We start from the raw sequence: 20,678 nt of genomic DNA on the forward strand, positions 1-20,678 counted from the left end.
ATGAGTCAAATACTCGGATGAGTTGGTTCTGAATCACACGGATTACGCGCTAATAAGACGACGAAGCAGGTTGATTTGATGGAAATTACTAAATTAATTTAATTAAGAGTTTATGACCAGTTCCGCCATTATTTGCTTTCCCATTGAAATTCTGTAAACTTTGAACGTGACCATGTGTTAATGACTCCTGCTCACACTTGACATGATTTTATGATAAGATAAATTAAATTATAAACGGAACGTGGGCATCTTCATCTTATTTAATTTATTTATGGCCTAAATTTTAGATGGGTTATGTAATTTTGAAAAAAAATGTGAACCAGAGTCATAAAGTAATTCATATTACGGTTATAAAACAGTTAATAAAATATTAAATCAAGTTAATTGTCCTAAAGACAGGCTGGTCATTTACTGGTCGCATGCATATCACACAGGTGTTCTAATAGTTTCTTATTTATAAAAATGAACTAGTTTGTGGCATTAAAAATTCCTACTACCCGTTTTTAACTGGGGTGGTAAAAGTTTAAATTTAATTAAGAACGGTGATCGTAAATATGTTAATGTTGACAATTTGCATTTTTAGCTTACCTCAGAGTTAAAGAAAATGGTCTAGTTAACAAGTGGCCACACTCAATTTTATCATTTTATGTGGGTCCAGCCAGCCCAATCTAATCAATTACATGCCATAACACAATGGGGCCGCCTTATGGTAGGAAATATCAGAAATTATTTTATGACTTTTTTTGAGCTATTTATGCATACGAGGTAGTTTGGGGACGGATGGCACAAATTATATAACTGTAGTGCGACCACACCCCCTGGGGGAGGAGTTATCTTCATTTGAATGGGTGTGGCTTTGAAAACTATCGCATTCGATAGATCTTTGAAAGCTAACCCAAATTCATATAAGTTACACCAACGTACGACTCTCCAGAGCCAAGTTATCGGCCTCCAAACATCGAAATGTTGCATTCTGCGCCAACTTTGCGACCTTGTGGCGCAGTGCGCGACCGCATTCATGGGTTCGTAGCTATCTCAAGCGACGCTACCAATGTTGGGCTGTCACACCAAGAAAGAGAATTGATGATTACACGCCCCGTTTCGCAGCAGAAATTTTTTCAAAAACGTCAAAAATATAGCCAAAATAGCCTAAATTTCCACACTAAAAAATAATTAACATTATTTAATCATTTTCAAAAATGCGAAAATGACGTTTATTTTTTTCTTCAGCCCATCCCATCACTAAAAAGGGTTTATTTTAATTTCTTAATACATTTTAATTTCTAATATAACAATTTCGCATTTTTTAAAATGATTAAATAATGTTAATTATTTTTTAGTGTGGAAATTTAGGCTATTTTGGCTATATTTTTGACGTTTTTGAAAAAATTCCTGCTGCGAAACGGGGTGTGTAATCATCAATTCTCTTTCTTGGGGTGACAGCCCAACATTGGTAGCGTCGTTTGAGATAGCTACGAACCCATGAATGCGGTCGCGCACTGCGCCACGAGGTCGCAAAGTTGGCGCAGAATGCAACATTTCGATGTTTGGAGGCCGATAACTTGGCTCTGGAGAGTCGTACGTTGGTGTAACTTATATGAATTTGGGTTAGCTTTCAAAGATCTATCGAATGCGATAGTTTTCAAAGCCACACCCATTCAAATGAAGATAACTCCTCCCCCAGGGGGTGTGGTCGTACTACAGTTATATAATTTGTGCCATCCGTCCCCAAACTACCTCGTATGCATAAATAGCTCAAAAAAGTCATAAAATAATTTCTGATATTTCCTACCATAAGGCGGCCCCATTGTGCATAACTCTCAGTTACAACTTTTTAGGGTATAGTTTCACCTTACTTGCTTTCTCACATTGTTAAATATTATGTACGACATTGAAACTGAACATGCTAAAAAATAAGATGGATCTGTGGCCCAATCTTTCATCTGCTCTTCAGCTTCAACAATTCACTTCATCATCATTAACAGGACAAAGAAATTTTTCAAAAATCTCAAACTTCTTGGTCGAGCCGACTCTTGATGGTCATGATAAAATATCGTTTCTTCTTTGCCCAATGGCTACTCAGCTCAAGAAAAAGAAAGATCGCTTGCTTGCACCTTGGATAATTGTTAATTTGTTACATCCACACTTTCCTCCACACAAGAAGATATTTCAGATTATTTTATTTCAATTTTGATAATGATATCAGGAATACGTAAAATGATCCACATACTCAACAAGGTTACATTAATGGAATGTATAGGGACATATTTTACTGTTTTAAACATGTATAATTCCCACATGACACATCATTTCCTTGAGCAAAATTCCTCCAATTAATAAACCTTTTGAGTAATTATTGCTCACAACAACAATTCCAATTATTCGTCCCTGGTCCCATCCCACTTTAAGTTTTTCACCCCACGAGAACAATTGAATTTTGCGCACTGCTCTCTTTCAATACCATATATTTCATGTGGAATGAATACCTTGTAATTAATTACCGAAAGTGAGATGGAGAAAGATAAGTGACTTGCGTCGCTCAGTTAGTCTGTCAGTCTCTGACTGACTGAGTAGATAAGATCGTTCAATTTCCTAATGACATTTAATACTTCTTCTTCTTCATGCTTTCACTTTGACCAAGCACCGAATATGTAAAAATCCATGCTGCAGGGCTATCATGCTAATTGCTTTGTGTGCAAAAATCTATCAAAACCGTTTTCATTCAATTACTCAAAAAATTCCAATCACCAAGTTGGTTGGTTGGTGATAGATAAGCATAAATTGCAAAGTGTCTTACGGCTACCAAATTAATTGTAATATTTGATCGCAATCTTGTAAACCCAAGGCAAAGTCTGATTCGATTGACACACATACACATCAACACCTTGAATTTCATTACCTTGGAAGAGTTATTCCGTCGGTCTGAACGGTGAATACTTATGCGTATGAATCTCTTTTTTTCGAATTTCTTCGACAAATCAAGCGCAAATTGAACAGTCAACTCTTTTGAGGTCGTCTTTTTGAGAAATGAGAATGCATTTACAATATTGTAACAACGCATTCTGCAAATCGGCATGTGGCATCGGACAGTGTTCAATTGAACGGAGCAATAAAATAGAAATCTCTTCAAATTGTACAACTACTGAGGAGCGAGCAGGTGAAATGAAATGAATAAATGTGCTATGCGTTCTCCTCTCGTCGTTCTTTTTCCGACAAGAAACAAGGCTCATGCTGAGACTTCCTTGGAAGAATTTATGTTCATCGGGTCAAAGTTCGATTCCAAGAGTTCCCGTGTTAAGTGGGTGGGATGTCTCCCTTCTCATTTTCCATTTAGTTTTTCATTCGATTTTTTTTCTTAGGAGAGAAACTTCTCCGGAACAAAAAATGAAACATTTTAAATAAGATTACAGGACAGGACTAGATTTCATTTGGTTATTACATTCACAGATCATTTAATGCAACTTTCATCGCAAATCGTTGGACGAAGACATTATTGGGTCGAGCATTATGTACATCGAAATGGTGCTGATGGGCAAATAAATTGGGAAAAGTTGAGAATTTCATCTCATTTTTATAGTCTCGGAGGACATAATTATTACGATTTGTGCATACACTTTTCAGCGACGGACAGGGTAATAATTTTGGAGAAGAGGTATTAGATATTTGATATCTTGTATTTCCCTAATCATCAGACGATATATTTAGTATAGTCATCTTATTCCATGTATCAGACTCGGTCTACAAATAGTAAGCTACGAATGTACGAAAATTATAGCATTTTAATACAAAAAATCTGATTTGTTACTTTTCAAAATTAATTTTAAAAGAGGTTAAAACTTTATTTAAAGACCTCCTTGAAAGCCACACAATTTTATCATCGTCAATTATCAATGATGCATAGAAGCTATAAATGTCATTTGACTGGATTGGATTTCACGACTCTTAATTTCGCTCGACATAACGACCTTTTTATCGTCGTTATTAATTTTATGAATCACGACCAGGAAAAAAATCGATATGTCAAGTTAAACGATTCATCTCGCGGTGCAGTTTACCATTGGAAAGTTTTGAACCAATAAACCTGTATTTTTGAGCTGAAAATCGAAGTTATTATTTTTGAAATACCGCTATATTATTGTATCGATTACATAAAACCGTTCTTTGACATTCTCAAGGAACACGGTTGACAAAATTTCCTATTTCCGGTGGAACCGAGCAAGAAAACAATGACAACAATTTATCACAAGCAGGCACCGCGATTGTGAGAATAATATTCTCAGAATATATTGTTTCAAATTGCTCTGTACACAAAAACTTAATGGCTTTCAGACTAGGAGCAAACAACCACGTCTCAAATTGGGAAATAAAACCGCAGCCTGCAGTTTCCTTTTACGACAAGTACGCACATAATATGTAAAGAAAAATACGAATTTCACTATTTAGAAATGTACAGTGCGTATGCATTTGATGGATTTTTTAGAGCCTAAAACGGAATCAAACCTAATAAAAAATACAAAGGTTTAATGTTTTAATTGGTTATGTCCAAACAGACCGATGCTCGTAAACTCGTAAATCCTCACCCTTGTCAATGGACATCTTGATAACTCTCTTGCAGTAGAAAATAAGAAACTAAATAAATCTCTACACAAACAAACCCGCAGCAGCAACACACAGAATTTATAGATTATCCAAAACCGAAAAATCGAAAGGAAGGAGTGTAATAAATTATTTTTAAAGACCTTGTTGATGCACCTCGAAGTAAAAATTAACGGCCAATTTAAGTTGACATATTTATACATCCTGATTTCACTGATATATTGATTAATTCAGGTTTTCATATATTGACAGAAGCTATTTCATTTCAACAGAATCGCCTCCTTGTGCAGTAGTCACCTTTTAAGAGCAAGGGGCAATTAGCCCTTGAGCTGAACAAGTGTAATTTTATCCTCTTTATCATTCCAAAATAAACGATACGGGTATAAACGGACGGCTACAAGGGGGCTGGATTTTCAATCACCCAATTAATATTTATGTAATGTAAAAATTGTGCGCATCCCTAAAGACATATGCATGAAGAAGTTGTTTCTCATATAAAGTAGTTCGTGTCTGGCTGACCAAACCAAAAATCTGGTCAGAATTTACAAGAGTCCATGCCAAATTTTTACTGACCGGTCATAATGCCAACGAAACGATCAACTTTTCATGTTGACGTGATTCTTGTTAGCGCAGTGTTGCAATGAATTTATAATGCGCTTTTTCATCAAATGTAAAAACCTCTCATCTCATCCAATTCAGAATTTAACAACCACGCACAACATGTCCAGTCGACGAGTGAGATTTAGAATTTTCTCCTGCCTTCTCCAACTCTCAACAAGCATCATCATCATCATCATAATCATCAAGTCATTATCATCAGCCTCATCATCGTCATTATCATTTCTTCTAATAAACCATCCACGTCGTCTAATGTAATCTAAACTTTACTAACATAAACGCACGTATGACCACTCAACAAGGCAAATATAAAATCTCAATGTACGTACATACACTCGTAAATATGTACGTGGCACATTTTACTTTGGTAAGATTGAGAAATTTTTGAATAATCTGCATTATAAATGACGAAGATTTAAAGGATTTAAATGTTTTTATAAAATTTCACAAATATGAAAAAATGAGTTATAATGCCATAATTATTAACAAATATAAGTTTTGACCTGCAAGCATGTGAAATAAATTATACTCAAACGGGGTATAAATAAAATGAAATAAAAACAGTATATTCAGTCAATTGTATTATATTTAATACATTATTCGTCAAATTCTATTGACTTGCAATAGATTAAAATCAAAGAATGCCTTAGTTTGTCAATTTAAAGGAGCTCTCTTCTATAGAGAGAAAATGATCTCAGCTTGTCAACCCTGATCTTCCTATCTTTGGATTCCAAAGCGCATTTTGAAACAGTTTTTTCTCCTCTTCGTATGCGAATATCTCTGCCAAACCTGAGCATTGGCAGGTAATGCCATTTGCAAATTTCATCAATTGACACTAGTTTAACAAAAATCTGAGAGCATACCCTGGGGGACCTCACCCCCATCGTCAGAGCCCAGCAACATGTCCAAAGGGCATCAAAATCTGGCGTTCACAACTTCTGACCTTAAACTCTGAAGGCACAATACATTACAATATTGCTATCACATATTAAACAATCTTATTGATTAACCTAATCAACATAAATTTTAACACATTACAAAACATTTAGTTACTTAATTATCACAATTAAAACTATTTATAACAACACAGATACCAAAACCAAAGTATATTATGAACTTGAGAATTGAGGTGCTTGTGAGTCGCAAGGAGGGACGTGACTAGGATATGAATATGTAGAAGGCGTTTTCATTAAAGAAGGTAATAGCTTCGAAGCATTATCCGGATCGTATGGACGTCCGAGTACTTCATCAGCTATTCGTCCAGCTTCTCGCAGACCACTTAATAACGCTCCGTGTACAGTAGCCGGGTAGTTGCGAATGGTGTGCTCCCCTGAATACAGACAAATTTATTATTAGAAAGGAATAACTGCAAAGTGTTAACATACGCATGATGATCGCATACAACATGCATACCTGCAAAATAAAGTCGATGAGGTTCATCTTTAGGTTTAAGAGCATCATTGATAACAGCTTCCCCAGGAGATTTTGAGTTTGCAGGGGACACGGGGGCAGCAAGCAAGTCGTAATCGTTACCACTTGCTCCTACTGCCACAAATGAATAGGACCCTTTTGACCACGGATCATTCTTCCATCGAGTAACTATGAATTCTCTGGGCTAGGTAATACATAAGAAACAACTTAAATGAGCGAGGTGCTGTAGGAAATTTACATTTTAAACACAACCTGTGGCACGATTCCCCCAAAAATAGCTTTCAGGACCGCAAGACAACGTCCAACTACAACATCATCTGAAACTTCTTCCATGACAGCAGCAGCGTCGCCAGCCACTAATGCTAGTAGTACAGGAGCTCGGTACAAATTCCAAAACAAGAATAATTCACCTAATAAAAACTAAACAGAGTTAAGACGCTGACATTTGAGTTATAAAACCTACATAGACTCCATTTACTCCGAGTCAGAGCCCACTTCTATTTTTTCTGAATTGACCGACATAATATGTGACTGTCTACATGAAAAGGGACCTTATTCACCAAATATCTAGTTTAGCGACTTTAATTTGTTAGGAAAGTTCTTGCCTCAGGCTTTAATTTACCATTTATATCAGCTCAATCTGTCAACTACAAGTAAATTATTTAAATTCAAAGTGCTGCATCGACAATATGGCAAAACGACCTTTTGGCAAAAATTTTCATACGGATTAAATTTAGAACAATGTTTTAAAATTTAATATTGTAGCTCATATGGCGCAAATATTAGATTTGCATAGGCCAATACAGGCTTGAATGACCATACGTTTAAATTTGAGGTTTATCCCCCGAGGTTAAGTGTCTAGGTCACGTTAAGGTCCTGAAAAAGGTCAAGGCGCAAATTTTGTATTTTTATAAGCTAAAGCAAGCCTGCACAACCTTAAGTTTTAAACTTGAGGTGGAATGTTTAACATTAATGTTTATTTCGCCAATTCAGATATTTGACGAAATGGGTTTCGCTGAAAGCTTTCTGCTTTGGTATTTTGCCGTTTGTAGAAAATGAGCGAAGTATGAATAAACCCTCCAAACGAATGTAAATAAGTAGCGTCAGACCGATTCAAGTTTCCTTTATGACCCCGTATATGACCTCGTCCTAACGGTCATGAGGTCAAAAATATTAACATCCTTGAAATCACAGTCAAATTTCCTTTAAAATGACTCCCCTTATGACAGTTATGAATTTTTTGACCTTTGACCTCGTCCTCAAGGTCATAAGGTCAAAAATATTAACGTCCTTGAAATCGCAGTCAAATTTCCTTCAAAATGATACCCCATATGACAGTTATGTATTTTTTGACCTTTGACCTCGTCGTTAAGGTCACAAATTTTATTTCCATTGAATTCGTGGTGAAATTTCCTTTAAAATGACACCCCATATGAAAATTAAAGTTAAATTTAATTTGGACCACACCCCTGGCGCTGTGGGGTGTGGTCCGATTGACCCCAATTTCGAACTCGACCGAGAACTAAAAATTAGAAGCAAAATGGCGAAAACGGGGTTTGATTATGTTGACTCGTTCTGGAGATATCCTGCTTACGGACGGACGGACAGACGGACGGACGGACAAAACGATCACAATAAGTAGCTGACGCTACTTAATAAGGTCCCTTTTCATGGAGACAGTCACATATTACCAACTCCGTGGTCGTGGGTTAAATGTTTGTTAGATATGAGCAAATTTTACAAGTATTTTCAAATCTTTTCCCTCAACTACCAGGACCAGTGGGGTTTCTTTAGAACTTGAACACTTCCAAAGCTATATGTGCTATCCAGAAGTGGCTTTTAGCCTCTATACCAAATTTCAGCTGAAAATATCTTTTAAACACGGTACGGGTCACTCTCCAGGATCCCCGTGGCTGCACTTTGCTCAGTTTTAACTTCATATTCATTCAACGTGCAAATTTCATGTTTTTACAGGAATTTCTAAAAATCGGTATGGGACACCTCATAGATACAATAGCTCTAGATAAAAATTTTACCAATTTCACTTCTTGTTCTTCCATTAAGACCCATAAGCAACCTCTCTACCAAATTTAAGCTCGATAATTAAAAAAATCAGTATAGATCGCCCCATAGGGTCACTGAGGATGAAAATTTTTCGAATCTGAATTCGTCTTCTTCCATTAGGAGCCATTAGCAAACTCTGTACCAATTTTCAGCTTTCTACTACAATTTTGAAATTTTGGTGCATAATACCCACTACCCCCACCGGTCAATCACTTGACAGATTTCCCATCTTCAAACTCGATTACAAACTTTTTCTAATATGAATATGGTAAAAATTTCAAGTCAATCGGTTCAGCCGTTTTGGCTGAACCATATATCGTGCCAGACATACGGACGGACATGACGGTTCCATAAGCCCTGACTCGGGCTAAAGATTAAAATTACCTCGAGAAGCCGTCGTTGACCCAACGTGCCCAAATAAGTTACAACTCGGGTCCCAGAAGATACTATCGAAGCACAGGACAACCTTGTTTAAATTTCCGAATCCTAATCGATTGACGGCCTCAGTCTAGCAAACAGTATGGTAAGATACAACAATCATCTTATCAATTAAACATATGATCATTTGGATTGTTGGTAAATCGTCGTCAACATTTGGTAGCGGACAAGTCGATGGAAGAACAACTCGTTGACGGACAAGTAAATGAAGAGGACAAGTTGAAGAACAATGTTTGGTTGAAAATCTAGAAAATAATACTCCGCGTTCGATAATTCTTCCTTTACTTGATGTAGTTTTCTCAAGAGTGTGCCAATTACGTTTATATTTTACTAGCGTATAAGCCCGTCTCCCGCCGGGCAAGAGCTTATTTGATTTTCATGACAATGGAATGGAATTTTGCAAAACTTCAACCAATTAAATATCCGTGGTCAAGAGGAAAGTCCCTAACGTGGGGTTTTACTTGCGTGGACACTTTCGCCCCTAGTTATCTTCCGAACACATTGCGCTACCAGAAACGCAGAGATAAAAAGAACAAAAAAACTTCAAGCCTTTCTCTTGGACCGTTTCATTTTTACGCCTGTTGCAATTGAGACTACTGGTGTATGGGGGGATATCTTTCATCAATGACATTGGACAACGAATTGCTACTGCAACTGGAGAGCCACGCTCCACAACTTTTCTCATTCAACGACTCAGTATTGCAGTTCAGCGTGGAAATGTTGCTTCAATTTTGGGAACCCTCCCACGAGGAAAGAAGTTTAATGAAATCTTTTATATTTGAAACTACGGTGCAGATTACAAATAGTGAATTGCTAACAAACTGTTTAGTAACTTTTTAATACAAGTATAAGTTCGTGTAAGTAGTTGTTATGTAGTCAACCATAATAAATATTTATTAAATTTTATTAAATATTTCAATTGTATTATAAGCTGAAATCCTCTGTCGCTAATGGAGGTCAAAGCAGCCGATGGTTGTTTTGACTTCCATTTGGTCACACCCAACACTGGAGGTGTAACCAATTTCAAAAGGAAAATTTCCATGTTAATTCCCGGCATACCCAACCCACCCACTCTCCCAACATCGATGACCATATATCAAAGAGCATACCCTCCCCCTCCTCCCAGCAGAGCGATAACTTATCGACTTTCCAACCGCTTGCTACAACGCAGTTGATATGCAAATCACTTTCTCCAATTTCACTTCCGTTGCCGACAAACATTTCCAGCTTATAATATAGATTTTGTCTTCATTTCTCTGCTTTTTTCCAGTTGTCGCTATTTATCAACCTTACTAAATCTGTGTAGTGTAAACTAAGCCCATAAAACTGGATTCGACGAGAATGTCCTTCTACGACACTCTTCACTCCCTCGAGTTATCCGACTGCGACTTGTCCAACTACCACCTTACCCGCCTACGAGTTACCCAACGACGATTTACCCGATCATTTACATACCTTCCAACCAGGTAGCGGAGGTGTAAATTGTACTACATTATGTGCGCAAATCTGTTTGAAATTTATTTGGCTCGATGGAACAACAACTCCATTGAAGAAGTCAATTGAATGGCGCAGTACCCCAAGTGGTAATGTACAAAGAACAGTGTCCGCTGAAAAAGCAACAAACTTTTTAAACTAGAATGAAACATCATTTTACATGGTATTCAATAGGTAATAAATACTGACCATTGTAAATTGTCTTATCCAGTGATTCCCCACTAGCCTCTGTTGTAACAATTTGAACTCCTCGGGGACCGTTGGTTATAATTTCGCGGACAGCTCTGTTAAACTTTATTTCAATACCGTCGGATAGAGCAACAGGAACACTGGAATATCCGTTTCGAACTGTTTTGAGGAAGGAAAAATATTTAACAACTTTTCGATGATAATCAAGTCTACATATTTTGCAGACCACTACATACTAAAGGGCGCTTGTCCTGCTGGTGACGAATTTGTCGTTGAATAACCCCGGAACGGTTTGTCGTAGCGGGTCAAAATTTTTAACAGACGAGCATGTTATCCTAGGCTGGTGTTGTGCAAAAAACCAACTCACTGCTTTCAAAAATACCTCCCCCAACACTCCCAGAAGTTGAGACAGTCATAAAAAATCTTTCCAAGGAATAAGAATGAATTTTTGGCGACATTTGACGAAGCACTAATTTCTCTACAAGTTACTAATTGGGGTCGAAGAGCTTATTACGCGACAAATGCCGAAACAAATTCACGCAAATTGGTGCTTCCCCCGTAAGGAGAAGTTTTGCAACAAGTTTATGGTTTTGGGTGCAATGTTGGGTCGTGGTGTCCTCCCACCTATCAAGGTCCCCATGTATGTATGTATGTATTTTGGGAGGAGGACTCCTATCGGAGGAGCCCACTGTTGAGATCATCCATTAGATCTATTGCATATCCTCTTACTTTACACCGTATGACAGTGGCTATCCAGTTGCTCAGGTATAAATCCCCATATGCACTCACGGGGCCAGTCCCACTCCGCCCATCCTCTACCCACCACTGCCTCATGGATGACTGATTGTATAGATGGCTACTTGCATAAGGAAGTTTCTCGTGGGTCGTACGACCGGCAACTCATATAGCATAAGGATTATTTCCCCATAGAGTTTTGTTTCCCCTTCCAGTTAGATATTGGTATTTCATGCCACTGCCTATTCAATATTACTGTATGCCCCTTTGGACGGGAGGAAAGGTAGTATGCTCAGTCCACTCTATTGAGTGTCCAGCTAAAATACAGGGAGGGCTGCCCCAGCTGCCGAGCTATGAGGGATCGAACCATAGACCTTCCGAGTGCTGAAAGCCACCGGTTCTAACCCTCAAGCCAAACAGCCAGGGCTTATCAAGGTCCCCAAAAACTGTACTAAAAATTTTGACCCGATACGAAAAACCGTTCCGTGGTAATTCAACGACAAATTCGTCACTATTGTGCTGAAAATAATTAAGTGTAATGGAATTTCTGCCCGCCAAAAACGCGTGCCCATTGCGGGCTGAAATTCAAATAAAATCCTTCACGCTTAATCAATTAATCCTAATCAATAGCAGGCAAAGCGCCCTTTAGTACTACTCACAATGGGGAGGTTTGAGGTGGTTATCGCCGATATGGACCGGACTAATTTTAAATTGTTCACGCTCAAAAATAAGTGGAATTTTTGCGTATTTTTTTCCGTATTTTTGCGTTTTCCTGAATGGGCATTTTTACGCCCGTGGCGGAATTTTCGAAAAAAATTCAGCCAAAATCCGGATTTTTTAAAACTTTTCGAATTTAATCCGATGTCAAAAATTAAACATAATTTTTTATCAGAATTAGTTCCCTGAGATTATAAAAATTCATTTTTAGCCCGAACCAGGGCTTATGTAATTGTCATGTCCGTCTGTCTGTCTGTCTGTCCGTCTGTCTTTCGATAACTCTCGAACGAGTTGACCGATTGACTTGAAATTTTTACCATATTGGACAAAGTTAGGAAACGAGTTCGAAGATGGGTGACATTGGTCCAGTGGTTGACCGGTGGGGGTCATCGGAGTGGGTGGGGTATTATGCACCAAAATTTCAAAATCGTCATAGAAAGCTCAAATTGCAAAATTGGTGCAAAGGTTGCTAATGGCTTCTAATGAAAGAATATGAAGTGAAATTGGAAAATTTTTCAACCGGAGGTACCCGAGGGGGTGACCCATACCGATTTTTCAAAATCATCCAATCGAGCTGAAATTTGGTATAGAGGCTGCTAAAGGCCCCTAATGGAAGAATATGAAGTGAAATCGGTAAAATTTTCATCTAGAGGGACCCTATGGGGTGATCCCCACCGATTTTCAGAAATTAACATAGAAAGCTGAAATTTGGACCAGAGATCCATACTGCTTTTTCACGAAATAACATGAAGTTAAATATGAACAAAAATTAACCAGGGGGCTATAGAGACAACCTCAACTAGGAAATAGTCAAGGGAAGGGATAGTAAATATTTTTTAGAATTTGGAGCGTAGTAATACGAAGGATTGATGGAAGAATTAGTGCAAAATAGTAGCACATAATTTCATAGAAAACTACTGACAAACATGGGTTTACTAATCATTCCTGGTTCGGGCTAAGCAAAGCTGTACTGATAGGTTATTTTATTTAAAAAATTAACATTTTCATGCCATTTAAAAATTGGGTTTAATTTTTGAAATCGGGTTAAAATTCGAAAAGTTACAGCGTTTTTTAAAATTCGGATTTTGGCTGGAATTTTGTTCGTTTGTTAAAAATGCCCATTCATGAGAACGCAAAAATACGGGTTCACTTATTTCTGAGTGTGAACAATTTAAAATTAGTCCGGCGATAACCACCTCACCCCGTGAGTACTCCGCAGATCTGGACAAATTACTAATCGATAGTTACAAATTCCAATTACAGATTGGTAATTGTAGTCCAATTTATTCTAAAAATGTAATTTGTAATTGGAATTTGTCGCTTGAACAAAGGGGTCAAAGTAAAAGATTAACAAATAGCTTCCCGGCTAGTGGAATCGATCGTGGGACTGCGTAGGGACAGGCATACCCCGTATCCACTAAGCCAAACAGACTTGCTTAACAAAATTGCAGTACCAACATTTAAACCCACAATTTGTGGGCATAATTTTGACAAAATCGGGGCGTAGAAACAAGTTGCTTACTTGTGAGATGTTTTCCAGTGAACTCGAAATCGTCATCCTGGTCCCAGTTTTTCAAGGACAAATTAGACAGAGGCGCAGCGTTAGCAAACTCCAGATTCGCAAAATGCCAATCCAAAATTTGACGATCTCTTGGTGAGAGATAAACATCGCTAAACAAACATGAGAATGAGATTTACATGGTTAAACGCTTGGTTGCAGTGGCTTCGGAAGCATGGGGACACAGGGACAAAGTCCATAAGGACATTTTTCCGTGGGACATGCAGTGCACTTGTTCCCACCGAAGTCCAAAAACATCGACCTTATACGAACAATAAAAGAGTAAACCGTTGTAACGTTAGAAGTAGCTCGCCCTGTAATACTTGAGTGACAGAATAAGTTAGTAGATAAAACTTTGCACCAATGGTGCAGAATAAGCGGACAAAATACATAATCTTGATGTAATTTCCTAAAAATGGACATGTTCCTGTTGAATTAGCATAAAAGACGGACAACAGGAATTCAATAGCTCTCTTGCTACGCATAGCGAGCTAATAATTCAAAAATCGTATGGCAATAGGGTAAAATGTTGCCGTCTCAATCCAATTTCAAGATAATTGATTAAATTTATAACTATTGCCATTCAAATATGCAATTTATTTTGCAACTATCAGCTAGATTTCGATTTTCACAAATTACTTTTTATCGTATATATCCCAGATTATTGTTTCATCGTACCCAACATTAACATTTTCTTCAAATGCTATATTTTTTTTTAATTTCTCGAGCTTGAAAATAAGCAAAGAAAGTTTTCTCAAGTACCGTAGGCGCTATATGCACTAATCTTATATACATCCAAGGTCAAATTATCTTCTGCGGCCACTGCACTGTTCAGTGCTCAAGTGTTTATCGATGCGAGTACAATATAATTACAAGTAAAATATACTTGCTATCAATCAACCTAGTATCAAATATGAGGCAAACAGCCCTAGTATCAAATATGAGGCAAACAGCCCTAGTATCAAATATGAGGCAAACAGCCCTAGTATCAAATATGAGGCAAACAGCCCTAGTATCAAATATGAGGCAAACAGCCCTAGTATCAAATATGAGGCAAACAGCCCTAGTATCAAATATGAGGCAAACAGCTTTCTATGAATTTTAAATTTAAAATACTTGAAACACATTTGCTGTTAAAATACGATAAACAATCTTCGTATCCGATATTAAGCTGATAATAACATCTACGAGGGGTGTTCCATATTCACGTGGATTCGCCTTGAAGGGGCAATAAATTTGGGGTACTTATCACTATTCATTATAATCTTCTGCGAGGTCAACACACTTGGTCCGATTGAATTTCAAGGATTCTATCCCGGTTTTACGAATGGTTTTAGAAAAAAGACAAAAACCTTGCTTTCTCAGTCGAAATTTCCTCCGCCAGAGGTTTTTTTAATGTTGAAAGGTGTGGACTGTAAGGGGGATGAAATAATTATGTCATCTTTTGGATTAAAATGACACCCTTCGAAACTTTGGGTTTTGAACTGAAAAGTTGTCGACTAAGCGACGCGATTTTTGTCCTCATCTTTTCTCTACAATGGGTGGGCTTGATTTTTCAAAATTGCGGTATAATAAGCACCAGGGGATCATTTCACCACTCCGCACTCCAGCTTTGCAATTTTGCATCGTGTTCGTAGCCAAAAGGTCCACGAGCAGGACTCCTTTGGAGCCCCAGAAAACGGTTGCCATACCTTGAAAGCTGTTTTTGCACTTGGGCGGATGCTTCCACTATAATGCTCACTGGCTTACTATCAGGGCCATAACAATGAACCCAGGTTTACTCCCCCCTTGAAGGTTTAAATCTACGTAGGAAACCTGTGCTCAATTTTAGCGATTTGGTTTGTCTCGCCGTTTTTGGTCACATCTGACGACCTCGACCTTGACCGTAAATTTGTAAGCAATTAAACCTGAGATAAACATATCTTTCACACCAACTAAAAAAGTGAGGGAAAATCACCCCCCTTCAAGTCGAGGCCATTTAAATATGGAATACCCATCGTATTATACTTTGATATGGGAATAATCTCAATAATCATAAATAACAGATTCTTACGGTGGTGGATCTGACTCTAATACGAGAAGTTTGTCTTCAGTGTCTTTCAGGTCGTTCTCAAATACGTCGTATTTCTACAAATTCAAAATAATAGTCTCATTGGTATAGTCAATTATGTCACATTGACCTTCTCAGTTTTTTTACCTCGACTAGCTCTTTGAGATCATTGTCAGTTGCTAGCTGAGCAAATTCTTGGGTTGCGTCGCGTCTCCTATTGCCTACTTTGGATTTAATTTCACTAAGGGAGTTTTTCAGATTTTCAATAGCTCGTTTTTGTAGAAGCATCTATTATCAAGTGAGAAGTTGGATAAAAAACAAGACAATATTTACATGACTTTTTCGTATTACAACCTTTGTCACTAGTTCTTTTTGAGTATCCAGTAAGTTTTGAACTTTACTATAATAAGTCAATTGCTGTTCCTTCACACGCTTTTCTTGTAACCTGTACATATAAAACAAATTCTGATATTTAACTGTACACTACATTTATTGGTGTATTAGAAAAACGAACTTGATAACCCATTCTAACGCTTGACCCAGAGACACTGCTTTCCCATTAACATAATTGAAGTCCAGGTGGTGGGATATATAGCTTGATGCTTCGAGAAGGCGGTTAAACTCCATTTCGATTTTTTCATCTTTTTCTTTGGGAACCTATGCAATGTAATAAATTCAAGATATTTTATCAACTGCACAGGTTATTTGGTATTGATCACCAGACTGATCCCCCCTTGTACCAATTAGTCCTGCTACATAGCAAGAAGTGTGTCAAGCTGAGACAATGACTACATAAGAGATAATTCCTCATGGCGTATGTTACATCATTGAAACGCATCATTTGCTACCAAAGCTAAAAATTCAGCATCTTGCCAAATGACCTCATTTACACTGGGTCAATGTGGCCAAAATGATTGCCATTTTTAAGATCAAAAACTGCAATTCAACGTGGCAATATATTTGTAACTTAAATTTTGAGAACGCTCTCACCAGGAAAAAGTTTAATCAAATCTATTTAAAAACTACCACGCATTTTTATAACATTGTTAACTAATGAGTTTGCAATTAATAAAACAAGTAATTTTTTATTAAAATTTCTGAACTTGAAATTTAAACCATTAGCGGGGGCGAAACGGTTTTAATGAAATTTGAAAGTTATTAAAATCCGGATTTATTGTGAACGGACTTTACGTGAAGCACATGAAATCCGAAAAATTTATCACTTCATTCAGCTTAGAAAATCAGGTTGGAAGTTGCGGTAATAATGTTCCTTACTTTGTGTTCACAATGGACCGATTAACTGTAATTCACTTACTGTTTCACCATCCGCTTCATACAAGGGACACTTTTGCTTAATTTTATGGAGATCCATTTTTATTTGTTTCGATAGGATTGATAATGGGTTTCCTCCAAGCCCCGTTACTACCATGGCCCCCAAGTCTGCTATATATTGAGCTTTCCTGAAGGTAACGACACGACCTCCAACACGATCTCGAGATTCTACAACTGTGACATCCAGACCAAAGCGTTTCAGTTGTCTTGCAGCCGCCAGCCCAGACACTCCTGCTCCGATTACAACCACTTTTCTGCCTGTAGGTTTTACAGGAGGCTATAAAAAAGATTTTCTTTATTAAATCTTAGTATAAAGTGTATCGCAGAGTATGTGTGAAAAAAATATGTATCACAAAAAGTATCGAAAAATCTGACTACGCAGCAGTCGCACAAATAAGTCCCTAAACTTAAAAAAACGCAGAAATCGCAGAAAAATATAAAAAAGATGTAAATATCAAGGTTTATACCTCCATACGCGGAAACAATTCAAGCCCGGCCAAACCCGAAGACGATGAAAAAGAAAGACGTATGCATTACTTTAAATTAATCAACTGTTACAACGTTTGTAAACAAGGGATGAAACCAGCGTGTCATAGGAATATCAGATTATTTTTTGTCCGTGGAAAATCTGTTAAAATTGGTCTGGCGTATTTTCGACATTTGTGACCTTTGACCTCATGCAACGGTCACCGGGGTGTCGCAAGTCAAAACGGGTATCACATTCGTGATCTAAAAATCTATTCAAATTGACACATCTGACTGTTTTCTCATTCTGCCTCACGGGCTACATGAATGTCTGCACAGTTGACACTAGTTGACAGTGCACTGTGCAGAGTGCAAGCAGACTGCGCTATAGGTTTTTTTAAAGAAAGAACTCATGGTGTGACCCGGCATATTATTTTGAATTTCACTTACAGATACTGTTTCAAAAATTCCAAAATTGATGTATCCGTGTCGGTTCAAAAATATATACACCCGGGCAGCAAGTAACTGATCCGAGTTATATGGAGATTCAAGTCCGTCCCACAAAGTTCTAAAAGTTAATTCCTTCCTAGGATTTTGTAGCCAACATTGCAGCTGTAAAAGAATAAGTAAGCATGATCATTATAACATTCCTACAACTACATGCAATAATTGAAGTCATTTCACAAGCATATTTGACACTTTATCACTCGTGTTGCTGTTACAGTATAGACCGTGTGGGTGTGGGAACAGGAAGCTCAAGCAAATTTCAAGTGGATAACTGCCAGGATCGATAAGAGCAACAGGTAATTAAATCTTTCCTTACCGTTCTATTTCGGAGGTGTAAATACATCTTTTGAGTCTGGATTGGAGCTTGGGCAATATCGTAGAAAGCCATAGCTTCCGCCGTCGATAGCCGGTCAAATGGAAACCGACTTTGAAACGCAGCACCTTCAAGGCCTGCAATTAAAAATAACACCTCGATATCAAAGCCATTTGGATTTACAACAAATATAACACATGCCTTCCTGCATGCATTATTTAAGGGGAAAAGGATTTTTAAGCTGATTTGATAATGAGTTACATATTGAATCATAATTTGAGTATCTTCATGGTACCTTATCCTGTACTTTGCCTGCCCTTATCTGCTCTTATTTTTAACGTACACTCACAATTAATATATTTGTTCCTTATAATACCTTTTGGGTCATCTTGTTCTGACTCGTCGTCAAATTTCCATCCCACGTCACTTTCCAATTCTTCGTCGTCTAAAGCTGGTGGAGTCCCAATATCCTCATTGTCTTCGCGTAAGATAAACAAGCCATCTGTTGGGTAGCATATTAATAAAGCAATTGATAAACTATAACCCCAAAACATCATCTATAAGCATTCACCATCGATGTCGTCTTCGTCAAGGGGGGCGTCTTCATCTTCATCCAGATCATCTGGTGGAATAAGAACACAAATTCATATCAGATCAGTATGGGTGACTTCGAAGCAATTTTTTATGTAATCAAATCAGAATTTTTCACTCTTATGTTAATTCCCCAGTGATATTTCAAATCATTATTGGATATCAATTTCCACATATATTTGATAAAATTTGTGGTCCCCCAGAAAAACCCTAGTAGTGGTGTAGATTTTTAATATTTTTAAAATGACTCAACTACACTCATATCCATGTGCAATCGTTGATATCATTTCATCAAGTTAACATTATCGATATGCCCAATTCAGGCCAATTCAGTGGTTCGTTCAATGTATAAACGTTAAGGGACTTTTCATCGAAGTGATCTTAAATATTAAGGTTGCAAGTTAGGGACCGTACATAAAGCATGCATAATAATAATTTGGTACCCTTTCAATGGATCACATGCATTACCAATATGTACGGTCCCTTTATAACATTCTATTCTGTTCTAGTTTGAAGGAGACAGCATGCGAATTCTGAGGACATGGTATTTATTGTGTGGTAGATTTGTGCCCTTATCGGGGTCAGATATTAAATATTACTGTCAGAAATCCGGTATAGTCACGCGGGTATTGATTTCTCGGTATTAAAGTTGCTACCGCTTGGTATTAAAATTATACCGGTCCGTAAAAATTTGATACCAATATTGTAAAACTTTAATATCGGGTTATTACTACACGGTATTATTTATCAATACCACGTTGGTAGAGTCATATATGAATACCGCCTGGTATTATTATACTGGATTTCTAAGAGTGTATGATATTAAATTTCTCATGCATTTTGCATTACATTTTCCCTACAATAAAGGGAAGATTTCATTATGCAATAATTTGTCATACCATCATCGGAAACTTTCCTCTCTCTCAATACCCTTCCTGATCCTGTGAAGAATTTTTCTTTCTTGACGTTGACAATTGGGGACATAATGGACAGCTTAGAAATGGGCTTGGACGACGCTTGACTTTGCGGTATGAAACTAACTCCACTGCTACTTTCACTACTACTGCTGGGACAACGTTCATGATGAACGTGATGTCGTCGTCGTGGGGGTGTGAAGTGGTTGTTAGTTCCATTGTCCTCGGGGTCGCTAAGAATTATAACGGATGATTCAGGTGAAGGTGTTTTATTGGGGTTGGGATTATTCTCGTTATTTATTATTTGACGTCCTCTTCTTCTAGTTTTGCTGCGATCTTGGTCGAAAAGGTTCCTATTTTGGCTCATCTTTGGATAATTATTGAGGTAGATTTAGATTTGATGGTTTATGTGAAGTGTTCTAATGTTTTAATATTTGTTAAATTGTGTTTGAGTAACGCCGAATATGTTTATTATTTTTTAACGGGTTTATTGTTGTTTTATTTAGATTCCCACTTGCAAGAGGTTTTCTCATCACCCCGCTGATGCTCCACTCTGAAACTTGCACTTATTGTCGGCACAGGCTTAGTTGATTCATACCCGAAAAAAGACCAAAAGTAAGAATGTTAATCAACTTTTTGAACAAAATATAAGACTGGTGACTGGGT

At 37.5% G+C, this 20,678-nt stretch overlaps 1 protein-coding gene across 1 annotated transcript; it reads right to left on the reverse strand.

Moving 5' to 3' along the window:
* Nucleotides 1–5,755: 5,755 nt before the first annotated feature.
* LOC110853963 (lysine-specific histone demethylase 1A) lies at nucleotides 5,756–20,519 on the reverse strand. The gene is made up of 17 exons (XM_022102341.2): nucleotides 19,998–20,519; nucleotides 19,079–19,129; nucleotides 18,884–19,009; nucleotides 18,511–18,644; nucleotides 18,138–18,299; nucleotides 17,206–17,499; nucleotides 16,405–16,547; nucleotides 16,245–16,335; nucleotides 16,038–16,178; nucleotides 15,894–15,967; nucleotides 13,805–13,953; nucleotides 10,831–10,989; nucleotides 10,603–10,754; nucleotides 9,094–9,217; nucleotides 6,898–7,055; nucleotides 6,628–6,829; nucleotides 5,756–6,544 (listed from the first exon to the last, which is right to left on the reverse strand). The coding sequence occupies exons 1-17, from the start codon at nucleotides 20,377–20,379 to the stop codon at nucleotides 6,324–6,326; spliced, it is 2,763 nt and encodes a 920-aa protein (XP_021958033.1). The 5' UTR covers nucleotides 20,380–20,519; the 3' UTR covers nucleotides 5,756–6,323.
* Nucleotides 20,520–20,678: the final 159 nt, after the last annotated feature.

Source organism: Folsomia candida, unplaced genomic scaffold (genome assembly GCF_002217175.1).
Source record: "Folsomia candida strain VU population unplaced genomic scaffold, ASM221717v1 Fcan01_Sc009, whole genome shotgun sequence".
Lineage (NCBI taxonomy): Eukaryota > Metazoa > Arthropoda > Collembola > Entomobryomorpha > Isotomidae > Folsomia > Folsomia candida.